At 35.1% G+C, this 21,541-nt stretch overlaps 3 protein-coding genes across 3 annotated transcripts; all 3 read right to left on the bottom strand.

Annotated features, from left to right (window-relative positions):
* Positions 1–14,014: 14,014 nt before the first annotated feature.
* Positions 14,015–14,506, bottom strand: LOC141641239 (protein FAR1-RELATED SEQUENCE 5-like). Its single transcript, XM_074449909.1, has one exon. It carries the CDS (start codon positions 14,504–14,506, stop codon positions 14,015–14,017), a length of 492 nt encoding a protein of 163 aa, XP_074306010.1.
* A 30-nt stretch (positions 14,507–14,536) lies between these two features.
* Positions 14,537–15,145, bottom strand: LOC141641238 (protein FAR1-RELATED SEQUENCE 5-like). Its single transcript, XM_074449908.1, has one exon. The coding sequence runs from the start codon at positions 15,143–15,145 to the stop codon at positions 14,537–14,539; it is 609 nt and encodes a 202-aa protein (XP_074306009.1).
* Positions 15,146–15,206: 61 nt separating this feature from the next.
* LOC141641236 (protein FAR1-RELATED SEQUENCE 5-like) lies at positions 15,207–15,806 on the bottom strand. Its single transcript, XM_074449907.1, has 2 exons — positions 15,797–15,806; positions 15,207–15,697 (listed from the first exon to the last, which is right to left on the bottom strand). The coding sequence occupies exons 1-2, from the start codon at positions 15,804–15,806 to the stop codon at positions 15,207–15,209; spliced, it is 501 nt and encodes a 166-aa protein (XP_074306008.1).
* Positions 15,807–21,541: the final 5,735 nt, after the last annotated feature.

Raw genomic sequence — 21,541 nt, 5'->3', positions numbered from 1 at the left:
ATAATAGTCATTGCCATCAAGAGAAGAAATAGTGACACCATAATTGCATCTAGCCTTATTTTTACCATAGTTGAATGTATGAAAATTGAATCCATTAACTAGGTATCGATTCCAAGTTCTAACCATTCGTGAAGGACCAGAGGCTAAACTCCTTATCAAATCATCTTCGATATTCAACTCAATAACATGCTTCTTAAACCATGATGGAAATTTCTCCTCGTGTTTATTCCAAACATCATCCCTCCTCACATTAGGATGCTCTTTCATGAAATCAGTCACAAACTGCATTTCATATGGTTCTAAGATTTCACAATTAGATAGAACGTAAAGGTGAGCACGATTATATTCTTTGTCATCCAAATATCTTGTTCCCCCAATTGTTGAGCCACCTTCATCATCATGAGTTTGAAAAAACTCGGGTAAACTTGCATCAATTTCATCCTCTTTGTCAATGTTCAAGTATTTTGCCTTGCTTTCTATATGTTTTTCAAAGTAAAGCGATCAAAAATTTGCAATCTCTTCTGTTAAATATGCATTGCATATAGAACCTTCTACCCGAGCTTTGTTACCAATTTTCTTCTTCATGTGTTTAAGAAACCTATAATATAATTATAGAGCTTAATTAAAAGTTGATAATGTTAAAAAATTAAAGTGTATAAAAGAATAATAGTTATAATGCCAATAATACTAGTTAACTTTTATTACCTTTCAAATGGATACATCCACCTATATTGGACGGGTCCTCCAACTTTGGCTTCATAAGACAAGTGAACCGGTAGATGCTCCATGGAATTAAAAAATGTAGGAAGTAAGATCATCTCAAGTTTACACAATATTTCTGGTATTTGCTCTTCGAGACGTATCATGTCCTCAACGCATATTGAGGAGGAACATAAATCTCGAAAAAATTGACAAATCTCAACAATTGCATTACACATGGTAGTCGGGAGAAGATGTTTCAAAGCAACGGGTAATAATCGTTCCATGAACACATGACATTCATGGCTTTTCAAGCCTTGCAACTTTAGCTTCTTCATATCAACACATCGTTTAAAATCCGATGCATATCCATCTCGAAACTTCAACTTTCGTAACCACTCACACAATACCTTCCTTTGAGCTTTGTCAAGAGTAAAAATGGATTTTGGCTTTGACCCGTCTTTCCGAATGTGCAATTTGGGACGGTCACAAAATTTATTTATATCTTTTCTTGCAGCAATAGTATCACATGACTTTCCTTCTACATCCATAATCGTATGAATCAGTAGCTCAAAAAAATTTTTCTCTATGTGCATTACATCCAAGTTGTGCCTAATTAACATTGTTTTCCACTACGGAAGGTCCCAAAAAATGCTTCTTTTAAACCAACCATTTTTTTTTCAACTCTTTAAACTCTTCTTCTGTACCATCAACAATAGTTGGAAAATCACATATCAACTCCCATACCTCATCCCCCGGAAGTCGATCCGGAGCATCGTCACGCACCTCTTTACCTTTTAAGAAAGCTTTCTTGGTCCTCCTATGTCCATGTCTTTCCGATAAGAAGTGTCTATGACAATCAAACCAACTTATTTTCTTGTAATTAGGGAGATAAAATGCTTTACTCTCTTCCATGCAACAAGGACATGCCTTTTGCCCCAAAAGAGACCAACCCGATAACATTCCATAAGCGGGAAAATCATTTATTGTCCATAAAAGTGAAGCTCTTAGTTGAAAATTTTGCTTTTTGGACACATCATATGTTTCCACACCAACTTCCCACAAATGTTCAACTCTTCCACCAATGGTTGTAAATAAACATCTAAATTACTTTTTGGACTTTTTGGACCGGGAATAATAAGTGACAGGAAGATAAATTGCTTTTTCAAGCACAACCAAGGTGGTAAGTTGTATGGAGTGACCATTACAGGCCAACATGAATAAGGCTTACCAAACTGATCGAATGGAGAAAACCCATCTGTACACAAGCCAAGTCGCACATTGCGGGGTTCATCGGCAAAATCAGGATAGATCATATCAAAACGCTTCCATTCCTCCCCATCACTCGGATGACACATCTTTCCCGGAGTACGAGGATTTTCCTTGTGCCATCTCATTTGTTCGGCAATATTTTTTGTTGCATACATTCTTTGAAGTCTTGGAGCGAGTGGAAAGTAAATTAATGGCGGGTTTATTGATATTGGTTTCTTAGGAGGCGTTTGGTTCAAACATTAGGTATGGAATAAAATGGATTCTAACTCCAAGGAGGTATGGAGTTAGAACCCCATACATGTTTAAAGTCGTTTGGTTCAATTCGGGAATGAGAATAATAATGTGTTGGGTGGAATGGAGTTGGAACCTTGGGGAGAAAGATGGGTATGAGATTCCAAGGGGTTGGAATGGAGTTAGAATCCATCAGGTATCTAACTCCATTCCAAAATGCTCCAACCAAACATTGGAATGGCTTGAATCCATTCCAATCCATTCCAAAAGTTCCAACCAAACACCCCCTTACTCTTTCCACCTCTCTTACAACCATTGTTGCCTTTTTTTCCCCTCAAAACAATATCTCCCTCCCTTGTCTCATATCTATCTCTTTGACATTTCTTGAACTTGTCAAGGAAAGCATCATCTTTCCAAAAGAGCATACATCCTTCGGGACATGCATCAATCTTTTGATGCGGAAGTTGAAGACCTTTAACGATTTTTTTGGTATTGTAGAAACTTCGGGTCATGACATTATTTTCGGGGAGAGCATTGTAATACTCCGTATTTATAAGTCTTTGGGTACTCTATCGAGTAGGCCTTACTCTGTCGAGTAAGGGTAAGTTGCGAAGTAAAATAGTTTCTGACCTGTTGGGTACTCGATCGAGTAGCTGGGGTACTCGATCGAGTAAGGGGGTACTCGATCGAGTGCCTTGGGTACTCGATCGAGTGTCCGGTTTTACGGGGGAGTTTTCTCGGGTTTTGTTAATTATGCGATTAAGGTATTTAAACATATTCGTCATTGTTTTAATTCACTTTTACAAAACCTAAAACCCTGTTTAAGAGAGAAAGCAGCCACTTCATCTTCCTAATCGCATTCTCAGCAATTCCCGGAGTTCAGACGGTCGGTTCTTGTCGTTTTTCGTGTCGTTGGATTCCTTGCGTCGAGGGAGGAGAATTCGTAGAGGAGCCGTTTTGATACAGCTGTAGATACCGTCTGCGTGTTGTGCTTTCCAGGTAGGATTTCCTACTCAGTATTAGTCCCATAATGGGATATTGGTGATGTCTTTGTAGTTAGTTGTTTGATATGATGATTGTGATTGTGATTGTGATTGTGGTTGTGTTTGTTGATGGCTCTCGAGATGCGTTCTCGGCTGAGTGGGGTCACTTGCGGGAGTGACTTCACGCCCTAGTTTCGCCCTTCGTGGAACCCGCCACGAAAGGGGATGTGCACATTAATGGACAGGGTTATCGCTCGTACGATGAGCGGGGCTTAGGTGGGAACGGCTGCGGTCCCCCATCGCGGGGGTCCGGTGGACGTCGGGATTGAGATGATGGGAATTGGTGGTGTGTGTGTGTGTGTGTGTGTTCAAATTGTCTGTTTATCTTATTGTTGATGTATGTATTGAATTGTGTGATTAATCGACCCCGTTTAAATGTTTTAAAACGTGGTGATCCATTCGGGGTGGTGAGCGATTATTGAGCGGGTGTGATATGACGCGTATGGGATAGCTAGGATGAGTCATCACGTGGCAGTTAGAAGTCTTCCGCTGTGTCAGACGAAGTCTAGTAGCTTTGATAGTTTTAGCTGTAGACCGTATGAGAACCTTGTAATTCCTTTTATTAGTTTTGGTTTGAACATGTAATCACTTAATCTATAATTACTATAAAAGTACGTTTCTCTATTGTCTTATGATATTCAGTACCTCGGGCAACCGAGATGGTGGCATCCTTATACCTGAGTGGTCCTGGTAAGGCACTTGGAGTATGGGGGTGTTACAAATGGTATCAGAGCGACGATTTTGGAACCTGTAACTAATGAACATAATGAACATAGGGAGTCTAATAAAATGAACCTAGTGTATGTGTAATGGGAGCCCCGGCTGATGCTAGGTTTTGGGTGAGTAGGCGCCCTCATTTCAAAATCTTGGCCCCATGATACTTAAGCCAGTCACATGGTATGGGAACGTGGAGTCCGTGTGTATATGTGCGACGTGTATGTTAATTGTGCTGTATATGGTTTGTTGAAAGCATGTTGCATGATAGTTGGCTTACATGTTGGTTGGAATCGTTGGAAAAGTATATGAGAATGATGAATGATATGGTAGAAAAAGAAAGTAGTTCGTATATGATGATGTGTGATGAAGTGGATTTGTAATGTTGTTGTATTAGCAACATGGGAATAGGATTTGTAGTGTATGGGTGTGGTTTGTGTTATGAAAAGTTATGAAAATTTAAAACATGCGGGTAATAGAAAGTTGAATGTTATATGAGCATGATAGATGGTAATGTTTGGCTTTTGGTAAGTAGTAACATGAAGAATAGAGGTTCAATGATATGTGTTTTGTATAACGAATTGGATGAAAAGCATGATGGTTGTTTATAACGTGGCACTTGATAACACGAAGTAGATTATTTTGTTAATTGTATGAGGAGTCGCGCAGATTTGAATGCGTAGTTGTAATCATAATGTTGAAATAATAATGAATGCATAGTACGTTGGGGTATGTGAGATAACATGCGGGTAGTATTCACGAGTCTGCATGACTCGATCGAGTGGGTTTGATTCGATCGAGTGGGTACTTGTCGTTATTTTGACCAGAATCGTGTTTTTGGGCACTCGATCGAGTACCTCGGGCACTCGATCGAGTATGGGGTCACTCGATCGAGTAGCCGGGCTACTCGGTCGAGTAAGTCGAGATCGAAGGTCCTGTTTGGGTTCTGGAGTCGGGGCACTCGATCGAGCATGTTGGGCACTCGATCGAGTAGCCTCAACTCGATCGAGTAGGTCCTGGTACTCGATCGAGTGGGGTCTGTGCAGGTCATATGCGTATTTCGGGTCATATGTTTGTCTTTTGACATTCGTTGCATATTACGTGTAATTCAAAGGTGTTGTATTACTTCTTTATGCATTGTTTTACGTATGTGTTGGTCCGAAGCGTAAGTTACCCAATCTTATGATGTAAAGAGTGGCACTATGATGAGTATGAGTTCGGTGGGGAGGACATGAATTATATGTGATTATGATAGATGGTGGAAAAAGAAAAGGGAGATTGGTATAGTTTATTGAGGCATGGCGCACATTTTGCGAGACGGGATGAGTGATATGATTGTGTGTTGAGTAATGTAAAAATAAGTGAATATAGACAAGGGATGATGTGAGTATAATGAACGCGAGAATGAAAAGATTGAAAGTAAGAATGTGGATAGTGGCAGCTTGAGATGTGTAAAGAGTTAAGGAGGGAAATGGTTAGGAGCCGTGTGGGTTATGGATTTATGTAGTGAAAGTTCGTTTAAAGGGGTTGAGAAGAGTAATATATAGTGAACTTTGTGGAGACATGTCGCGAGGTGTATTTGTAGACAATGAGTGAGTTTGGGAGGTTTGGTTTATTAAAAGATGAAACTCTTTGTGTGATTTCCTTGGGTAATTAACGGTATTAAATGAATTCTGATTTCTAGAGATGTAAAAAGGGGGATGCAATTGTTTGAACATTAAACGTTGGTTCTATGGATAGATTAGTGGCAAGTATGAGTGATAGCATAATAAGAGAAGATCCATGGTAAGAAAGAGTGAGATGATGTCGGTAGAAAATAATGGAATTGAGTTTTGGAGCAACGAAGGGGTAACCAGATTTCTAAAGAGTTAGCTAGAAGGAATAAGGAGTTGAACTATTAATTGGTATTATTGAGTGTAAAGAGAAAAGAAGGATAAAAGTAAGCTGAGGAAAATGTTCACCGGAGCTATGTGATATAAAGATAAGGAATCATCGAAATATGTGATGGTATCACGAGGATGTCAGCTAAAGGTTATATAGGAGTTTCAGGACAACATGATTGGTAATGAGTTTCGAGGAATTAAGGGAGTAAGAAGTTGGCGGAGTATTGGCACGATACGAGATATTTGGTGGAGAGTTGGATGACAATACAAATAAGATAGCATTGGGAATAATGTTGAGGTAATTTTGTGGATGGGTTTGATATTCGTTATTTGCAATGTTAACCAAAAAAAAATGGTAGAAAAACCATGTTATTTTGATATGAGTGTAAGAGATTTGATATACGAGCAGCGGTGGCATTGTGGTGTTATCACTAATGGTTAAGAGTGATGGAATATTAGAAAGGTAACAATTCTAAAGAGGTTGATTTGGTAGGGACCTGATTGTTGTGTATGATTGTGAGAGGGTATAAGATGTGGTTAGATGAGGCGGACGCTATTAGTTGAATAGTGAAGGTATGGTTATATTTGGCAGGAAGTGATGGTTGTGCGAATGGGGGAATATGTTATGAGGGGCATATGAGTTAAACTCGGGCAGCAGGTAACCTTTTTTTTGAGTGGTAACTTACATGATCAGGATTGACTAGTTGGTTGTGATTACGGGTCTATGATATGTGTAAATGTTTGTGTGAGGTTCTGACCTCACAAGAAGTGGTATGGTATGATAATTATAAAATTGTTTTATGAATGTTCGGTAATATATATGTTGGACACGATAATTTAATTGAATGATATCCAAAAAGGTAATAATTTGATTGATTTGACATGGCTAGTTATAATTTTATGTGTATTGATAACACATGTGTATTCCGGGAAATGATAGAGATGATGTTCATGAGATGTTATCTTTTTTGTTTATCCATATAATATGTTGCGTGGTGATTTAATAAGGTGGATTTGAGTAAGTTTTTCTTTGTCGAAAAGTTATATCTTTGAGTCGTGATTTATGGGAATTGTATGCAGTTGTGATGTCTATCGGTGTGGTTGTGGTGCATCGGGTGGTGATCCGGGCACGGTACATGGTGTTGTGATGCGGGTATTTTCGCACTACGGTGTGGCTGTTGGTGGCGGTGTTGTGATGCCGTCATCGGTTGTGGTGGAGTAGGCGGGATGATTATGATTCGAGTTTCGAAAGTACATACCAGTTATACATAGATTGTTGTTTTGTTTGATGTTGCTCTCTGCGAGTTTCAGTTTGTGCTGATAGACAGTTGTCTTGCTTATTCATGTTTTCTTTACCAGGTTAAGTGGGAATGAGGTAGAGTATGATGTGAAATAGAGTTGAATATGTTTCGTTGTTGTCATGGGATAGTGATAATCTGTTGATGGGACACGGTTGTGAGAGGTTGTTACGGTAATTTTGATCTTGTTTTCAGATGAGACATCGGCAGACATGGTAATGGAAAATGATTCGTGGAACATGTGTTGTAATGATTTGAAAGCGGCAGGTAGTTCATAATCTTTTGTTGAGACAGTGAGTGTAGGGTGTTGGGGAAATTAGTGTCATGTTAAGTTGTGTATGAATTTTGCGGTAATGAAAGAAAGAACTTGAGGATCTAGTGTGCGTGTACGTAACGAGTGCGGACCGTGAGTTATGCTTCTGGGAGATAAGTGCCTTACGTAGAGAGATATGTTGTTTGGCAGTAATAATGAAGAGTGGGTATGGTGATTTGCTACGAGTTTATGGTATAGGTTAGGTGCGCTGCCGAATGAGTTGAGGAATGGGAAATGTTTATGTATGGGAGCCTTGGATATAAGAATGGTGAGTGTTTGGTTTATAGACGGTTATCTTTGACATGTGGTGGTACAAAGGGTAATGAGATATAGATATGGTTTGGTATTAGTGAGTTACGAGGACGTAACATTTGTCTTAAGAGGAGTAAGGTGCGATAAAACAGATTTTGATGGTTGTACATATGGTAATATATTCGGAAGTTGAGTCTTGATGTAGAATAAAAGATCGATTCGTGTTGTGGGTGATTTTATTAAAGGTCATGATCGTGCTTGTAGTAGCGTGATGTTTAGGAGTGTGAGAATATTTCGCTAATGTTGACAGTTGGATGATGAGGTTACGAGTGTGAGTAAAACTTCGAGGACGAAGTTCTTTTTTAGGGTGATAGAATGTAACATTCCGTTTGATGTCTATGAGTGTCTTGGTATTGGATTTGATAGTTGATGATATTATTGAGTTAGCAGCATTAGAGGATGGTAGTTGGTTATGTATGAAGTTGGTGTCGTGAGAGATATATATGTGGTAGATACGATATAGTGAGTCATGTTGTGGAAGTAAACATAGTTGGTGGAGTGGGTGTTAAGAGTTCATGTTCTATGTTCGGTCGAGTTCTTGAGTCCTTAGCTAAGTTGTTGTGTCTTGGTCGAGTCTGTATGGTTGTTTTTATGTATGGGTTGAACTTCGGGGACGAAGTTCCTTTTAAGGAGGGAAGACTGTAATACTCCGTATTTATAAGTCTTTGGGTACTCTATCGAGTAGGCCTTACTCTGTCGAGTAAGGGTAAGTTGCGAAGTAAAATAGTTTCGACTGTTGGGTACTCGATCGAGTAGTGGGGTACTCGATCGAGTAGGGGGTACTCGATCGAGTGCCTTGGGTACTCGATCGAGTGTCCGATTTTACGGGGGAGTTTTCTCGGGTTTTGTTAATTATGCGATTAAGGTATTTAAACATATTCGTCATTGTTTTAATTCACTTTTACAAAACCTAAAACCCTGTTTAAGAGAGAAAGCGACCAGTTCATCTTCCTAATCGCATTCTCAAAGCAATTCCGGAGTTCGACGGTCGGTTCTTGTCGTTTTTCGTGTCGTTGGATTCCTTGCGTCGAGGGAGGAGAATTCGTAGAGGAGCCGTTTTGATACATTTTGTAGATACCGTCTGCGTGTTGTGCTTTCGGGTAGGATTTCTACTCGTATTAGTCCCATAATGGGATATTGGTGATGTCTTTGTAGTTAGTTGTTTGATATGATGATTGTGATTGTGATTGTGATTGTGGTTGTGTTTGTTGATGGCTCTCGAGATGCGTTCTCGGCTGAGTGGGGTCACTTGCGGGAGTGACTTCACGCCCTAGTTTCGCCCTTCGTGGAACCCGCCACGAAAGGGGATGTGCACATTAATGGACAGGGTTATCGCTCGTACGATGAGCGGGGCTTAGGTGGGAACGGCTGCGGTCCCCCATCGCGGTATCCGGTGGTCCGGTGGACGTCGGGATTGAGATGATGGGAATTGGTGGTGTGTGTGTGTGTGTGTGTGACGGTTCAAATTTGTCTGTTTATCTTATTGTTGATGTATGTATTGAATTGTGTGATTAGTATCGACCCCGTTTAAATGTTTTAAAAGCGTGGTGATCCATTCGGGGGTGGTGAGCGATTATTGAGCGGTGTGATATGACGCGTATGGGATAGCTGGGATGAGTCATCACGTGGCGGTTAGAAGTCTTCGCCGTGTCGACGAAGTCTAGTAGCTTTGATAGTTTTAGCTGTAGACCGTATGAGAACCTTGTAATTCCTTTTATTAGTTTTGGTTTGAACATGTAATCACTTAATCTATAATTACTATAAAAGTACGTTTCTCTATTGTCTTATGATATTCAGTACCTCGGGCAACCGAGATGGTGGCATCCTTATACCTGAGTGGTCCTGGTAAGGCACTTGGAGTATGGGGGTGTTACAAGCATCCTCAAGCAAAGAAGAAATGGCATCAACGGCATTAAATGGCATATTAAACTCACATTTCACCGTTACTATCCTAGAGGTGGCTTGTACGTAAAAATGACATTTTGCTCCCTTCATATAATGGTTGTTCAGAAACTTTTAACATGTCAAAAAAGACTTTTGCTTGTGGATTTGGTGGTTCTTCTTCATTCATTGCAAGATGATCGTCATTATTGAAAATATTAGACTCAAAGGCATCAACAACCATATCTCTATATGGGTTCTCATTTTGTTGGATTTGAGGTTGTTCGGGAGAATATGCTTCTCCATGAGAAATCCAATTGTAATAGTTTGGACAAAACCCATTTGTATAAAGATGTTCTTCTACCTCTATGTCATGTTGATATTTCACGTTTTTGCATTTAGTACAAGGACATCTAAGTTTATTTTCTACCAAATCATATTCATCATTTTGTTTAGCAAATTCAATAAATCCACGAACCCCCTTTATAAATCTAGCGGTAGGACGTCTCTTCTTATCTACTCTTTCTTCGTACATCCATCCACGTTCCAATCTCTCCATTTTAATCTAAATAATATATAAACCATAATTTTAACAATAAAACATAGAACCACCTTTAACAATAATCCATACAAACTAATTAACTATACTAATTAACTAAAATTATATTAATTAACTAATATTATACTAATTTATACTAATTATAGTAATTAACTAAAATTATACTAATTTATACTAATTAACTAAAATTATACTAATTTATACTAATTAAGTAAAATTATACTAACTATACTAATACCTTTAAAAAACAATACTCCACATCAAACTAATTAAAATAATTTACTACCTTTAAAAAACAAAACTTTATACTAACTTACTATATTCAACATTACTAACATATAATAACTTCCACCTTACTAACATTATACTAATTCACTAAACAATAAACAAAATCAACAAAACTAACAAAACTAATATTAATCAAAATCAACAACACAATCATCACTATCAAAACCCCCAATTTACACAACCCTTAATCTCAATTTCACCAAAACCTAATTAAATTACAATTAAAAACCTAATAATCAACACAAATACTTATATAAACATATCAAATCATCCTAATATTAGTTACAATAACAAAATAATCTAAAATTAAACAAAGTAATTGAAATTTAAGACAAAGAAATTATACCTTGGATGAACCGAAATAAGGGAGAGAATGAACCTTGTCGTCACAGTAATGGTGGTCGGAGCAGTGGTCGGAGTGGTGGTCGGGTAAAAGTCGGATTTCGCCTTTGCGGTTGAGTTATTTTGTGTGTTTTAGATTTTTGGTAAAGTATGAGAGAGGGGAGAAAGGATCTGCGTGTGTTTCATATTCGTTGAGCGGGCGACTGGAATTGGCGACTGAAAAGGGGTAGTCGCCAATTTGGCGACTGATTTCAGTCGCCCTTTCTGAAAATCAGTCGCCAGGTCCAATAATTTGAAGGATTTTGGTAGTCGCCAACTTAGCGACTAATTTCAGTCGCCCGAAATTTTTTTCAGTCGCCAAATTGGCTACTATTTTTTTCAGTCGCCATTTGTAGTCGCCCGAAACAGGATTTCTTGTAGTGATGAGAAGATAGGAGAGGAGGTAGTTGGAAATAAAGAGAAGAGTGGGTGACATGTGGATGACATTTCTCTTCGGCATATTGAAATGGCAACGCTACGACAATCTAAGTATTTAACGAGTGGTGTGATCGATTGTTGGGCAAAACTTTTGAATGCCAAGGAATCTAGAAGTAACTCTTCAGAGCCATATCGATTTTTTTTCACCATAGCTGTGTGTGTGAGTCAAATATTTATATAAACTTATTTCAACAAGTAAATTTTGTAATGTTTTTTCCCTTGATTAACATCAGAAACATTACTTGTCTTGCATACAGATGATGCTTCAAGGAGAACTGGACACTGTTGAAAATTTTATGGTGATTAAGGATATAATGAAAGAAGAGTTTACCCAATTCTCGGTTAACCCAGATAGAAATGAATTGGTTAGCATCGACAATATACACTCTTTCTGCATGTTATATTTAATTTATTTGTTTCCTAATTAAATCTTTTAAAATCTACAGTTCTTCTTCCCAGTTATATATAAAAGGCATTACCATTTACTAGTCATTGACATTAACAAGTATAAGTTCATTATCATTGATAATGTGCATCGTGCCGGAAAACCAGAAGAATTTTTCCACGATAGACCACTGTCTTTTATAAGATTTTATGCTCTCTTTTGCTTAACAGCACTACATGCTGTTTCTATTCATTATTGTGAATGTACAATGACTTTACATAGAGTGTACATTCCCCAAAAATATGGTCTGTCTTAATTTTCTTATTTTTGTGATATTATAGCTCCTAATTATTAGTGTCCTAATGTTTTTCCCCCCTTCTCCGCCAGCGTAATGTTCTAGTAGAATACTTGAAAGACATCGGTGTTTCAAAGGTAAAAGTTGATCGCATCAAAAAACTGCAGCCTATTCTTGCAAAGATGAAGTGGAGGAACAACACTAACAAGACTGATTGTGGTGTTTACGTTATGAGACATATGGAGACATTTAAGAGTAATCTAATTTGGACCCGTGGGCTTAAAAAAGACGACGTGAGTTTCAGAAGTAATACAATTATTTTTAATACATAATTCAGTACACATTTGTACATGTTCTAACCCCTTGTTTTCTATACTTTCCTAGGATGCTCCCCTACTGATTATGCGGAAGAAATACATTTCATATATGATTTCAATAGAAGGCAATGTATGTTTTGATGCTGTACTAAAGAAGGCAATGGATTTCCGTTCAAACCCACTGCCATGGGAAGAATACGATGATGAAGATGAGGAAGATGCTGAATTCAAGCCGTAAAAAATTTTTTAGTTTCGTTTGTGACATGTGTGTGAGTAATGTAACATATATTGAGGAAGCTACGAGTCGAACAACCTGAAGTTTGAAAAAATTTTAATTCAAGAGAGTGTTATATTCTGGAAACAAATTTCAATAAAGTTTATTATGTTCTTGCAGAACAACAATAATGTTTATTGTGCAAAACGCCTTAAAATTATTGTACTCTGGGAAAACAATTCCAATCAAGTTGATGATGTCCCTGCAGAACAACAATAATGATCCTTTAATACAAATGTAATATACTTTGGCTATAAGAGTAATGTACTTTGGCAGTGAAATCGAATTGTACATACAAGCCTTTAAGAATGTTCCTTGCAGAACAAAAATAATGATCCTTTAATACAAATATAATATACTTTGGCTATAATAGTAATGTACTTTGGCAGTAAAATCAAATTGTACATACAAGCTTTTAAGAATGTTCCTTGCAGAACAACAATAATGATTCTTTAATACAAATGTAATATACTTTGCCTATAAGAGTAATGTACTTTGGCAGTAAAACCGAATTGTACATACAAGCCTTTAAGAATGTTCTCGTAGTGTATATTATGGATGTCTATCCTTGAATCAAAAATTTGCACCTTCCACTTCGTTATCAGATTCATCTTCTTCATCGTCATCCTCCACATCATCAGATTCATCTCCTTCACCGTCGTCATCTTCATGGTGGTATTTGGTGAATATGCAACATAATGTAAATTAAATATTAGATTTTATAATTAGAAAATGGCCAAAATGAGCAACTAAATTGATATACATTCAATGTTAACCAAATATATGTTACTGAAATTCTCATCTGTGCCTTCAGAACAACCATAATGTTCATTGCACAAAGAGCTTATGTGCCTCCATATAAGAGTCATGATTTTGGAAGGTAAACATTATGCGCTATACTTGTATAATTTAATAATTATTTAACATTAATGTAAAATGCTTTAACAAGAAACCAAATTATACATACCTGTCAGATGGTTTGTTTCTTTGCAAGTCCTAGAGTTGTGTCCTTGGCGGCCACATGTTTTGCAGTACCTCTTCTCTTTTCCTCTCTTCTTTAGGGCTTTTAACATTTGTGATTCAATTCTCTTGCCCTTGGTCCTACCCTTGTTTTTATATTTTTTAGGAACATGAATCACCAACTTCTGAGGTATTTTGTAGCCCACGTACTTTTCTATTTCTTTCATGTTGTCTTTCTTCTTTGCTGGAACACTTCTGTTACTAATCATATCCAATCTAATATCTCTCAGTTTTTCAATCAAAAACTTCATATCGTTATCATCACACTCAGCTATGCTGACACAAGAATAAACCTCTTGCCACAGCTCAGTACTCAAACTTTTCCGGTCAGAAAACTTTTGAGAGACATCTATCAGTTTGCCATCTTTATCAAAGACAGGCTTACTCATTGCAGCTTTTGTCCATCTTTCATTATGTACTGTTATGATATTTTCTGAAAATCTTGGTTGTGTAGAATCCAAAGGCGTGCTCGCACAACAAGCCCATTCTCTCGAAACATAGAACAGAACAAGTAATCTCCATGTTATCCGGTGAATATGCTACGTTCCATGACTTATTTGGCATCTGCAAGTCTGTTAGAATATATATTTTTGTCTCATCAATCTTCTCCACATCTTTAAAACGGCAATCAGACAAAGCTGCAACTAATTCTGTTTGGAAGTCTTTGAAAATGTTGTGCGAGTATATTTCAGAAGCATGGACTTCAAGGTTTGACTTTGTTTTCCGTGGGATTTTAGAGTGTTTGTTGTCACTGTTCAACTTGGTCTGCTTGTGTCTCTGTGCTTCCAAGGCACTCTCATAGCACACCCAAAACTCAACAAGGGTCAAATGAGGTGTGAGGAACCTGTCAAAGAAACTGTTTTCACTCTCAGACCTAGAAGTAACCCTCATCAAGCCAGACATTGAAACATCTTTAAAATAGGCAGGGATCCACTATTCCCTGAGATCGTATAAATCTGAAAACCACTCGTATTCTACAAGTTGATAATCAGTCATTATCTTCCCCCATTGTTCTTCGAATTCATCAGGCTCAAGTTGGTTGTTCCAAACACACCTATTGAGCCTGGTCTTAAAATCCTCATCTTGAAATAGTTGATAACTGACTTTTTCTCTTAGTTTCTTCATTATGTGCCACATGCACAGTCTGTGTGTTGACTCCTTAAACACTTCCGGGACTACCGACTTCATTGATTTGTCCCGATCAGTAATTATAATTCTCGGCTGGCACCCACCCATTGCTTCAAAAAATGTCTTGAACAGCCATGTGTAATACTCAATACTTTCATCACCTATCAACCCAGCTCCAAAGGTTATGCACCTTTTGTGGTGATAAACTCCTGTGAAAGGCACAAACACCATATCGTACTTGTTTGTTCCATATGTAGCATCTGCTGATAACACCTCACCGATTACCATATAGTTCTTTATGCAGATCGGATCTGCCCAAAACACTCCAGCCAGGCACTTGTTTTCATCTACTATAAAATCAAAGTAAAATGAACTGCACGTGTCTTTTTTCCCAATAAGATTCTCAACAAACATTTGCGCATCAAAAATACCAATGTAGGTTTTTATGTCCCTGACAAAGTTTTTAAAATCAACCTCAGTAGGCTTTCACACCACCTAGTTTTAGCACTTTTACCTTTGTGACAAATTGTTTCTGTACCTCTGTCATTTTTCGGTTTCCTTTCAAGAATATTGTAGATTCAGGCGAAGCAAGTGGATGGTTATGGGCTTCATCGAATCTGGTAACAATATAAGTTCCATTTTCTTGGTATTTGAACTGCACTAATGCACGACAGTCAATTCTTGTAATCGGCCTCACACGGCTTATGTCTGTCACATCAAATTGTGCATCATTGTCAGCAGTATTAGTATCAGTATCAGTCCTCTTCCTTTTCCTACTTTCCTTTACACCTTGCCTATTGCAGACAACATTCCTTAATGCAAAACTGTTTGGTAACTCATTGCCTTTAATCCTTTTTGTTGTTGCAAGTCTTGGCGTAAACCCACAGATTATACAATATTCTTTGTAGAATAACTCTGCTGATTCCAGTGTTTCGAATACTTGTCCTACTTTAGGTTTCTTTTCCTCTGGATAGAATGGAATGTACTGGAGTGCATTTAATGTTTCAATTCTTGTTCATGGTGTTTTAAAGCTGTTATTTGTAGAAGAAGACGTAGTTGCATCACTTGTACTCATTGTCTGCGTCAACAGTAGTTAAGTAAGTAAGTATATTGAATATTATTGCATCAATAATGCAGTAATCCAATTCTAATATGCTCTACAAAGATTGGTAATTTATTTCGTACAAATAAAGGTTCATATATAATGTATTCCTGCCAATGTCCATTATCATGCCTTTAAAGGAACATTTATTTTACTGGTAATGTTCATAGGAAATATTGTTGTCCATTTTGATATAGCATATATAAAATGTATTGAATGGTAATGACAGTAAACAAACAAATAGACATAATACTATTTCATTAATATTAGAAAAATATTTACAAAAGCCATTGAAGGCTTTCAAAAGCATAAAGCCTACAAAGGCTTATACTGAAAAAAAAAACACAAGATAATACAAAATAACAATAAACTAGAAAACTAACTTAATATATTTCTAAACTAATCTAACAATCGGAGTCATAATAACCCTCATCACCAGACTGCTCCTCAATTTCATATTCTTGTTTGTATCTTTCATATTGTCGTGCTTGTTGTTTATGATGTCTAATTATTTCTTCACGACTAGACATAGTCGTGCAAAGGCAGAATCTTTTAAGTACCCGATTATTCTTTGTGACAGTGATTATTCCATTTTCATTTCCCCGAACCGCGTTTCGGTAATAATTCCTAGCAATTACCCTTGGCTCGGTACCTATAAGGAACCACCTTGACCAGGCCTTGCACACCTCGGCCATGTTTTTCTTTTCTTCCCTCCCAAGTCGGTAAAAAAAAATCCGGAGCAATGCCTGAGTAGTAAGGAAAGGATGTAAAGGACGACTGTGTGATGGTACATCCATATCCACATGAATCTCTTCTCCATCAAACCAGTTTGAAGAAAACTGGCTTACTTTCCATTGCCAATAATTATCCACGAAATTTTGTTTGTAAGCATCATTCTTGTAGTGGACTATTGTGGACTTTGAGTAAGACATTGTTTTTTTTTTTTAAGAAAATTAAGTAGTTTTCTGAAGAGATTAAAAGTTTTGGTTATTGGAAAAGGTTTTAGAAATGAAGGTAGGATGGAAAAGTGGTTGTGTACTCTTGGGTTTATATAGTGGATTAATTGAGTATAAGAGATTAAATTTTATGAACTGTTGTGTCTTTTCAACTGCCACTAACATAATCATGGTAATTAATAAATTGGGTGAAGTTATCTGTGTTACTTAAATCTCTTGCATAAAACAGTATATGCACATTATGAAAATACGTAATGGACATTTGAATTAAACTGAAAGCACATTTATTTTCAAAATAATGTTCCATGTTCTTTTTTAAATAATTTAATGTACCTTTAAATATAATATAATGTACATTTTCCAAACAATGCTTAATGATATTTTAGTTGCACCTAATTATCAGAAAATGCAAATTATGAATATAGATAGTGGACAATTTATTTGATGGAACATGTTTTTTTATAATTAATATAATGTACATTTAGAAGTAATATTCAAATTAATGTGAATAGTTGTGTCTTTTCACCACATAAGCAAGTTACAAACCGTCATTTGACTTATTGTGACTTATTGTGAACAGTTGCAAGACCACTTGCAAAAGGTAATAATTACTTGCACATCCTTATTATATATAATGCACATTTCACTAAGACTGATTGGACATTTCCTTATGAAACGTGTACATCACAACACAACACATTATTTTTACATGCAAAATTACTTTTCAGTTACTTCAAATTGCACACTTTTCCTTTCTCATTATTTTTACATTTTTTCTCACCACAAAGTACATTTGCATTTATCATCCTCCTAAAATCAAACAAACAAACTATAAACCCTAATTTAACACTTTTATTATAAAATTAATGTTTTTGTGGTTCTGGACATTAAATCTAGTTAACTAAATTTAATCAAATCCGAAATTAAGTTGAATTTGATTAAATTCAACTTTAACATCATCATAAAATCAATTCAACAACGATTCAGAAAGGAATTAAATAACATTGAATGAACATACCTCAATATTGCCTGTAGAAAACAATAATTCCAGATGAATGACGAAATCAATTCCGATTTTCCTTACAAAGTTTTGATATTGAAATAACAGAATAGCTGATTAATGCAAAAGTTTGAACAAATTGACTCTGATTTGCGCTTCGAACACAGCAATTGATGATGAATAACCGATTTTAGATCACTAAATTTGATGTCGAAAAACAAAAATTTACAAATAAAGGAAGGATTAATGATGAAATCCATTGATTTTGTTTCGTGTGGTTTGATTTTGTTACGTAGGCTTGATATTGCTCACATGTACAGTCTTATTTTTTGTTTTCCGCGAAACTATAAAAGAAGCACGCGTCTAATCTCAGCCGTCAGATAATTTGATGGACGGTTGAGAGTTGTTCTCACGGTTCTCACGATAAGCCCCGTTCTCACCGGAACTCTACCCTTATTATTATTATTATTATTATTATTATTATTATTATTATTATTATTATTATTATTATTATTATTATTATTATTATTATTATTATTATTATTATTATTATTATTATTATTATTATTATTATTATTATTATTATTATTATTATTATTATTATTATTATTATTATTATTATTATTATTATTATTATTATTATTGGACATATTACTATTAATAATATTTAATAATATATAATTATATTATATTTATTAGTTTATTAATAATTTCATTAATAATATATTATTAATAACATATTTATTATTAATATTATTATATTTATTATTATTATTATTATATATTATTATATTTATTATTATTATTGTTATTATTATTATTATTATTATTATTATTTATAATATTTATATTATTATATTATATTATACTTCTAATTATTATTAATAATATATTTATTATTATATTATATTATTATTAATGTTATCATTTATATTAGTTATATATTGTTATTAATATTAATATTATTATTATAAACTTTCTATTATTTCAGTATTTTATTTTTTATTATATTAGTATTTTTATTATAGACTACCCTTATATTTATTATTATATTAGTATTTTATTTTTTATATATATTATTTGATTATATTAATATATATTATTATTAATGAATATTATTATTATTATAATATTTATATTATTATTATTATTATTATTATTATTATTATTATTATTGTTATTATTATTATTATTGTTATTATTATTATTATTATTATTATTATTATTATTATTATTATTATTATTATTATTATTATTATTATTATTATTATTATTATTATTATTATTATTATTATTATTATTATTATTATTATTATTATTATTATTATTATTATTATTATTATTATTATTATTATTATTATTATTATTATTATTATTATTATCATCATCATAATTATTATTATTATAAACTTTCTATTATTTCAGTTTAGTTCAGGTCAGGTCCAATAAGTTCAGTTCAGTTCAATTGAGCTCCATTAAGTTCAGTTCAGTATAGTTCAGTTCAGTTCAGACAATTTCAGTCCAAAAGAACAGAACCTAAATTGAGTGGTTAGAAACTACTTTTTTGAGTTTATTGTTGAATTTAGGTTTTTTTTGTCAAAAATTACCTTATATTTAGGGGTATTTGTAAAAAGACTACCTTACATTATTTTTTGTTATCAACTACTTTTGTTTTCCTTATTTTTAATTAGTAACTACCTATGCTAAGAGTCTAGACATATTTGTTCGGATTTTTCAGCTTTAGCCTATCTCACCTGACTCTTTATATTCTAACCTTACTTAGGCCCGATTTGGGATGTTATGATGTACTTACACTTAATTTTAGTAAATGTTCGTAGTTATTATTAAAATGTAAAAACATAAATTTTTGTTATATGAAGTTAAATTGTAGTTCGAACGTAGTTGCTCATTGTTGTTTGATGCTAACAAAGCCATGTGAGATAGGTTAATGTCACTAAATCAACCAAATCTTGCTGGAATTTCAGCATAAGTATTTTTTGACAAAAAAAAAGAAGAAATAAATGTAGTCTAAAACAAGAAAAATAATATAAGATAGTATTTTTATAAATACCCTTAAATATAAGGTAGTTTTTCACAAAAACCCTTGAATTTATATACTCCCTTCATTTTTTTATGCATGTCGTATTAAACTTTTACACATGAATTAAGAAATTTTTTTGAAAACTAAAAGCATTAAGTATGTATAATTAATAACCTTGGAAATCTTGAAAATAAAGTTTTATTATCCTTAATTATCTCTTATTGGTTAATTCTCTCCACAACTAATCAAGTAAATGCATATACAAGAAATGCATTGAAAAAGGAAAACAAACTCTAAAACGACATATAACAACATCAACAACATCAAAGCCTTAATCCCAAAATGATTTGGGGTCGGCTGACATGAATCATCCTTTAGAACCGTCCATGGGTGAACGCACACCTCAAAAAGTGAATAGAAAATGGGAAAATGAAAAACAAAAGGGAGAGCGAAAATGTAATGGAAAGTCAAGGTAAACTTACAGGTTTTAAAATCGAATTCCGGATTTCTTTTATAAAAACTTAAAATTTAAATCGAGAGAAAAGATTAAAACGATTTTGAAAACCGAAATAGAATTAAGGATCCGGAATGCCTTAAAAGTAAACCAAGTAAAATATATAAGAAAGTGGTAGGTAAAAAAGTGTAATAAAGGAGAGAAGAACAAATAATTTAATTTTTTTAAATTAAATAAAACCACTAAATATGTCAAAAAAACATCAAATACTAAAAATGCACATGTATCCTTTCCCTCCATTGTGCCCTCTCCATCACCATACTCTCCTCAAGCCCCATAAATCTCATATCGTGCTCAATCACTCTCAACCATGTCTGTCTCGGTCTTCCTCTACCTCTAGGGACCTTTTCTGTTCTCCAAGTCTCCAGCCTCCTAACGGGTGCGTCCATAGGTCTCCTTCTCACATGGCCAAACCATCTTAGTCGGTTTTCCATCATCTTGTCCTCTATTGGCGCCACTTTTACCTTTTCCCTAATCACCTCATTCCTTAATGGATCTTTCCTTGTATGTACGTACATCCATATCAACATACACATCTCCACCAATCTCATCTTTTGAATGTGACAATGTTTCACGGCCCAACACTCGGAACCGTAAAGTAAGGCAGGCCTAATTGCCGTGCGATAAAATTTTCCCTTTAAACTTTGGGGCATATCTTTATCGCATAAAAACCCTGAAGCACTCTTCCATTTTAACCATCCCGTTTTAATTCTGTGAGCCACATCTCCGTCTAACTCCCCATATTTTTGAATAATAGATCCTAGATATCTGAGGAAATCTGACCCCTCAACAACATTCCCATCGAAAATAATACTCCCCGCCTCTGTCGATCTCAACCCCGCCACTTTAGTGATCTGACACCTCAAATACTCAGTCTTACTCCTGCTCAGCCTAAACCCACGAGTCTCTAAAGTCTGCCTCCACAATTCTAACTTTCTCTCCACCCTCTCTTTCGTCTCATCAATCAACACAATATCATCAGCAAACATCATACACCAAGGGATGTCGTCTTGAATATCCCTTGTCAAATCATCCATAACTATAGCAAAGAGAAAAGGACTAAGTGCGGAACCTTGATGCACCCCGATGGTAATGGGAAATTCCTCCGTTCTCCCAACATTAGTGCGAACACTTGCACTAGCCCCCCCATACATGTCCTTTATGAGGTTAATATATTTTTGAGACACACCCTTTCTC

This window comes from Silene latifolia, chromosome 2, assembly GCF_048544455.1.
Source record: "Silene latifolia isolate original U9 population chromosome 2, ASM4854445v1, whole genome shotgun sequence".
In the NCBI taxonomy this organism is placed as follows: domain Eukaryota; kingdom Viridiplantae; phylum Streptophyta; class Magnoliopsida; order Caryophyllales; family Caryophyllaceae; genus Silene; species Silene latifolia.
This window is presented reverse-complemented; position numbering and strand designations above follow the sequence as displayed.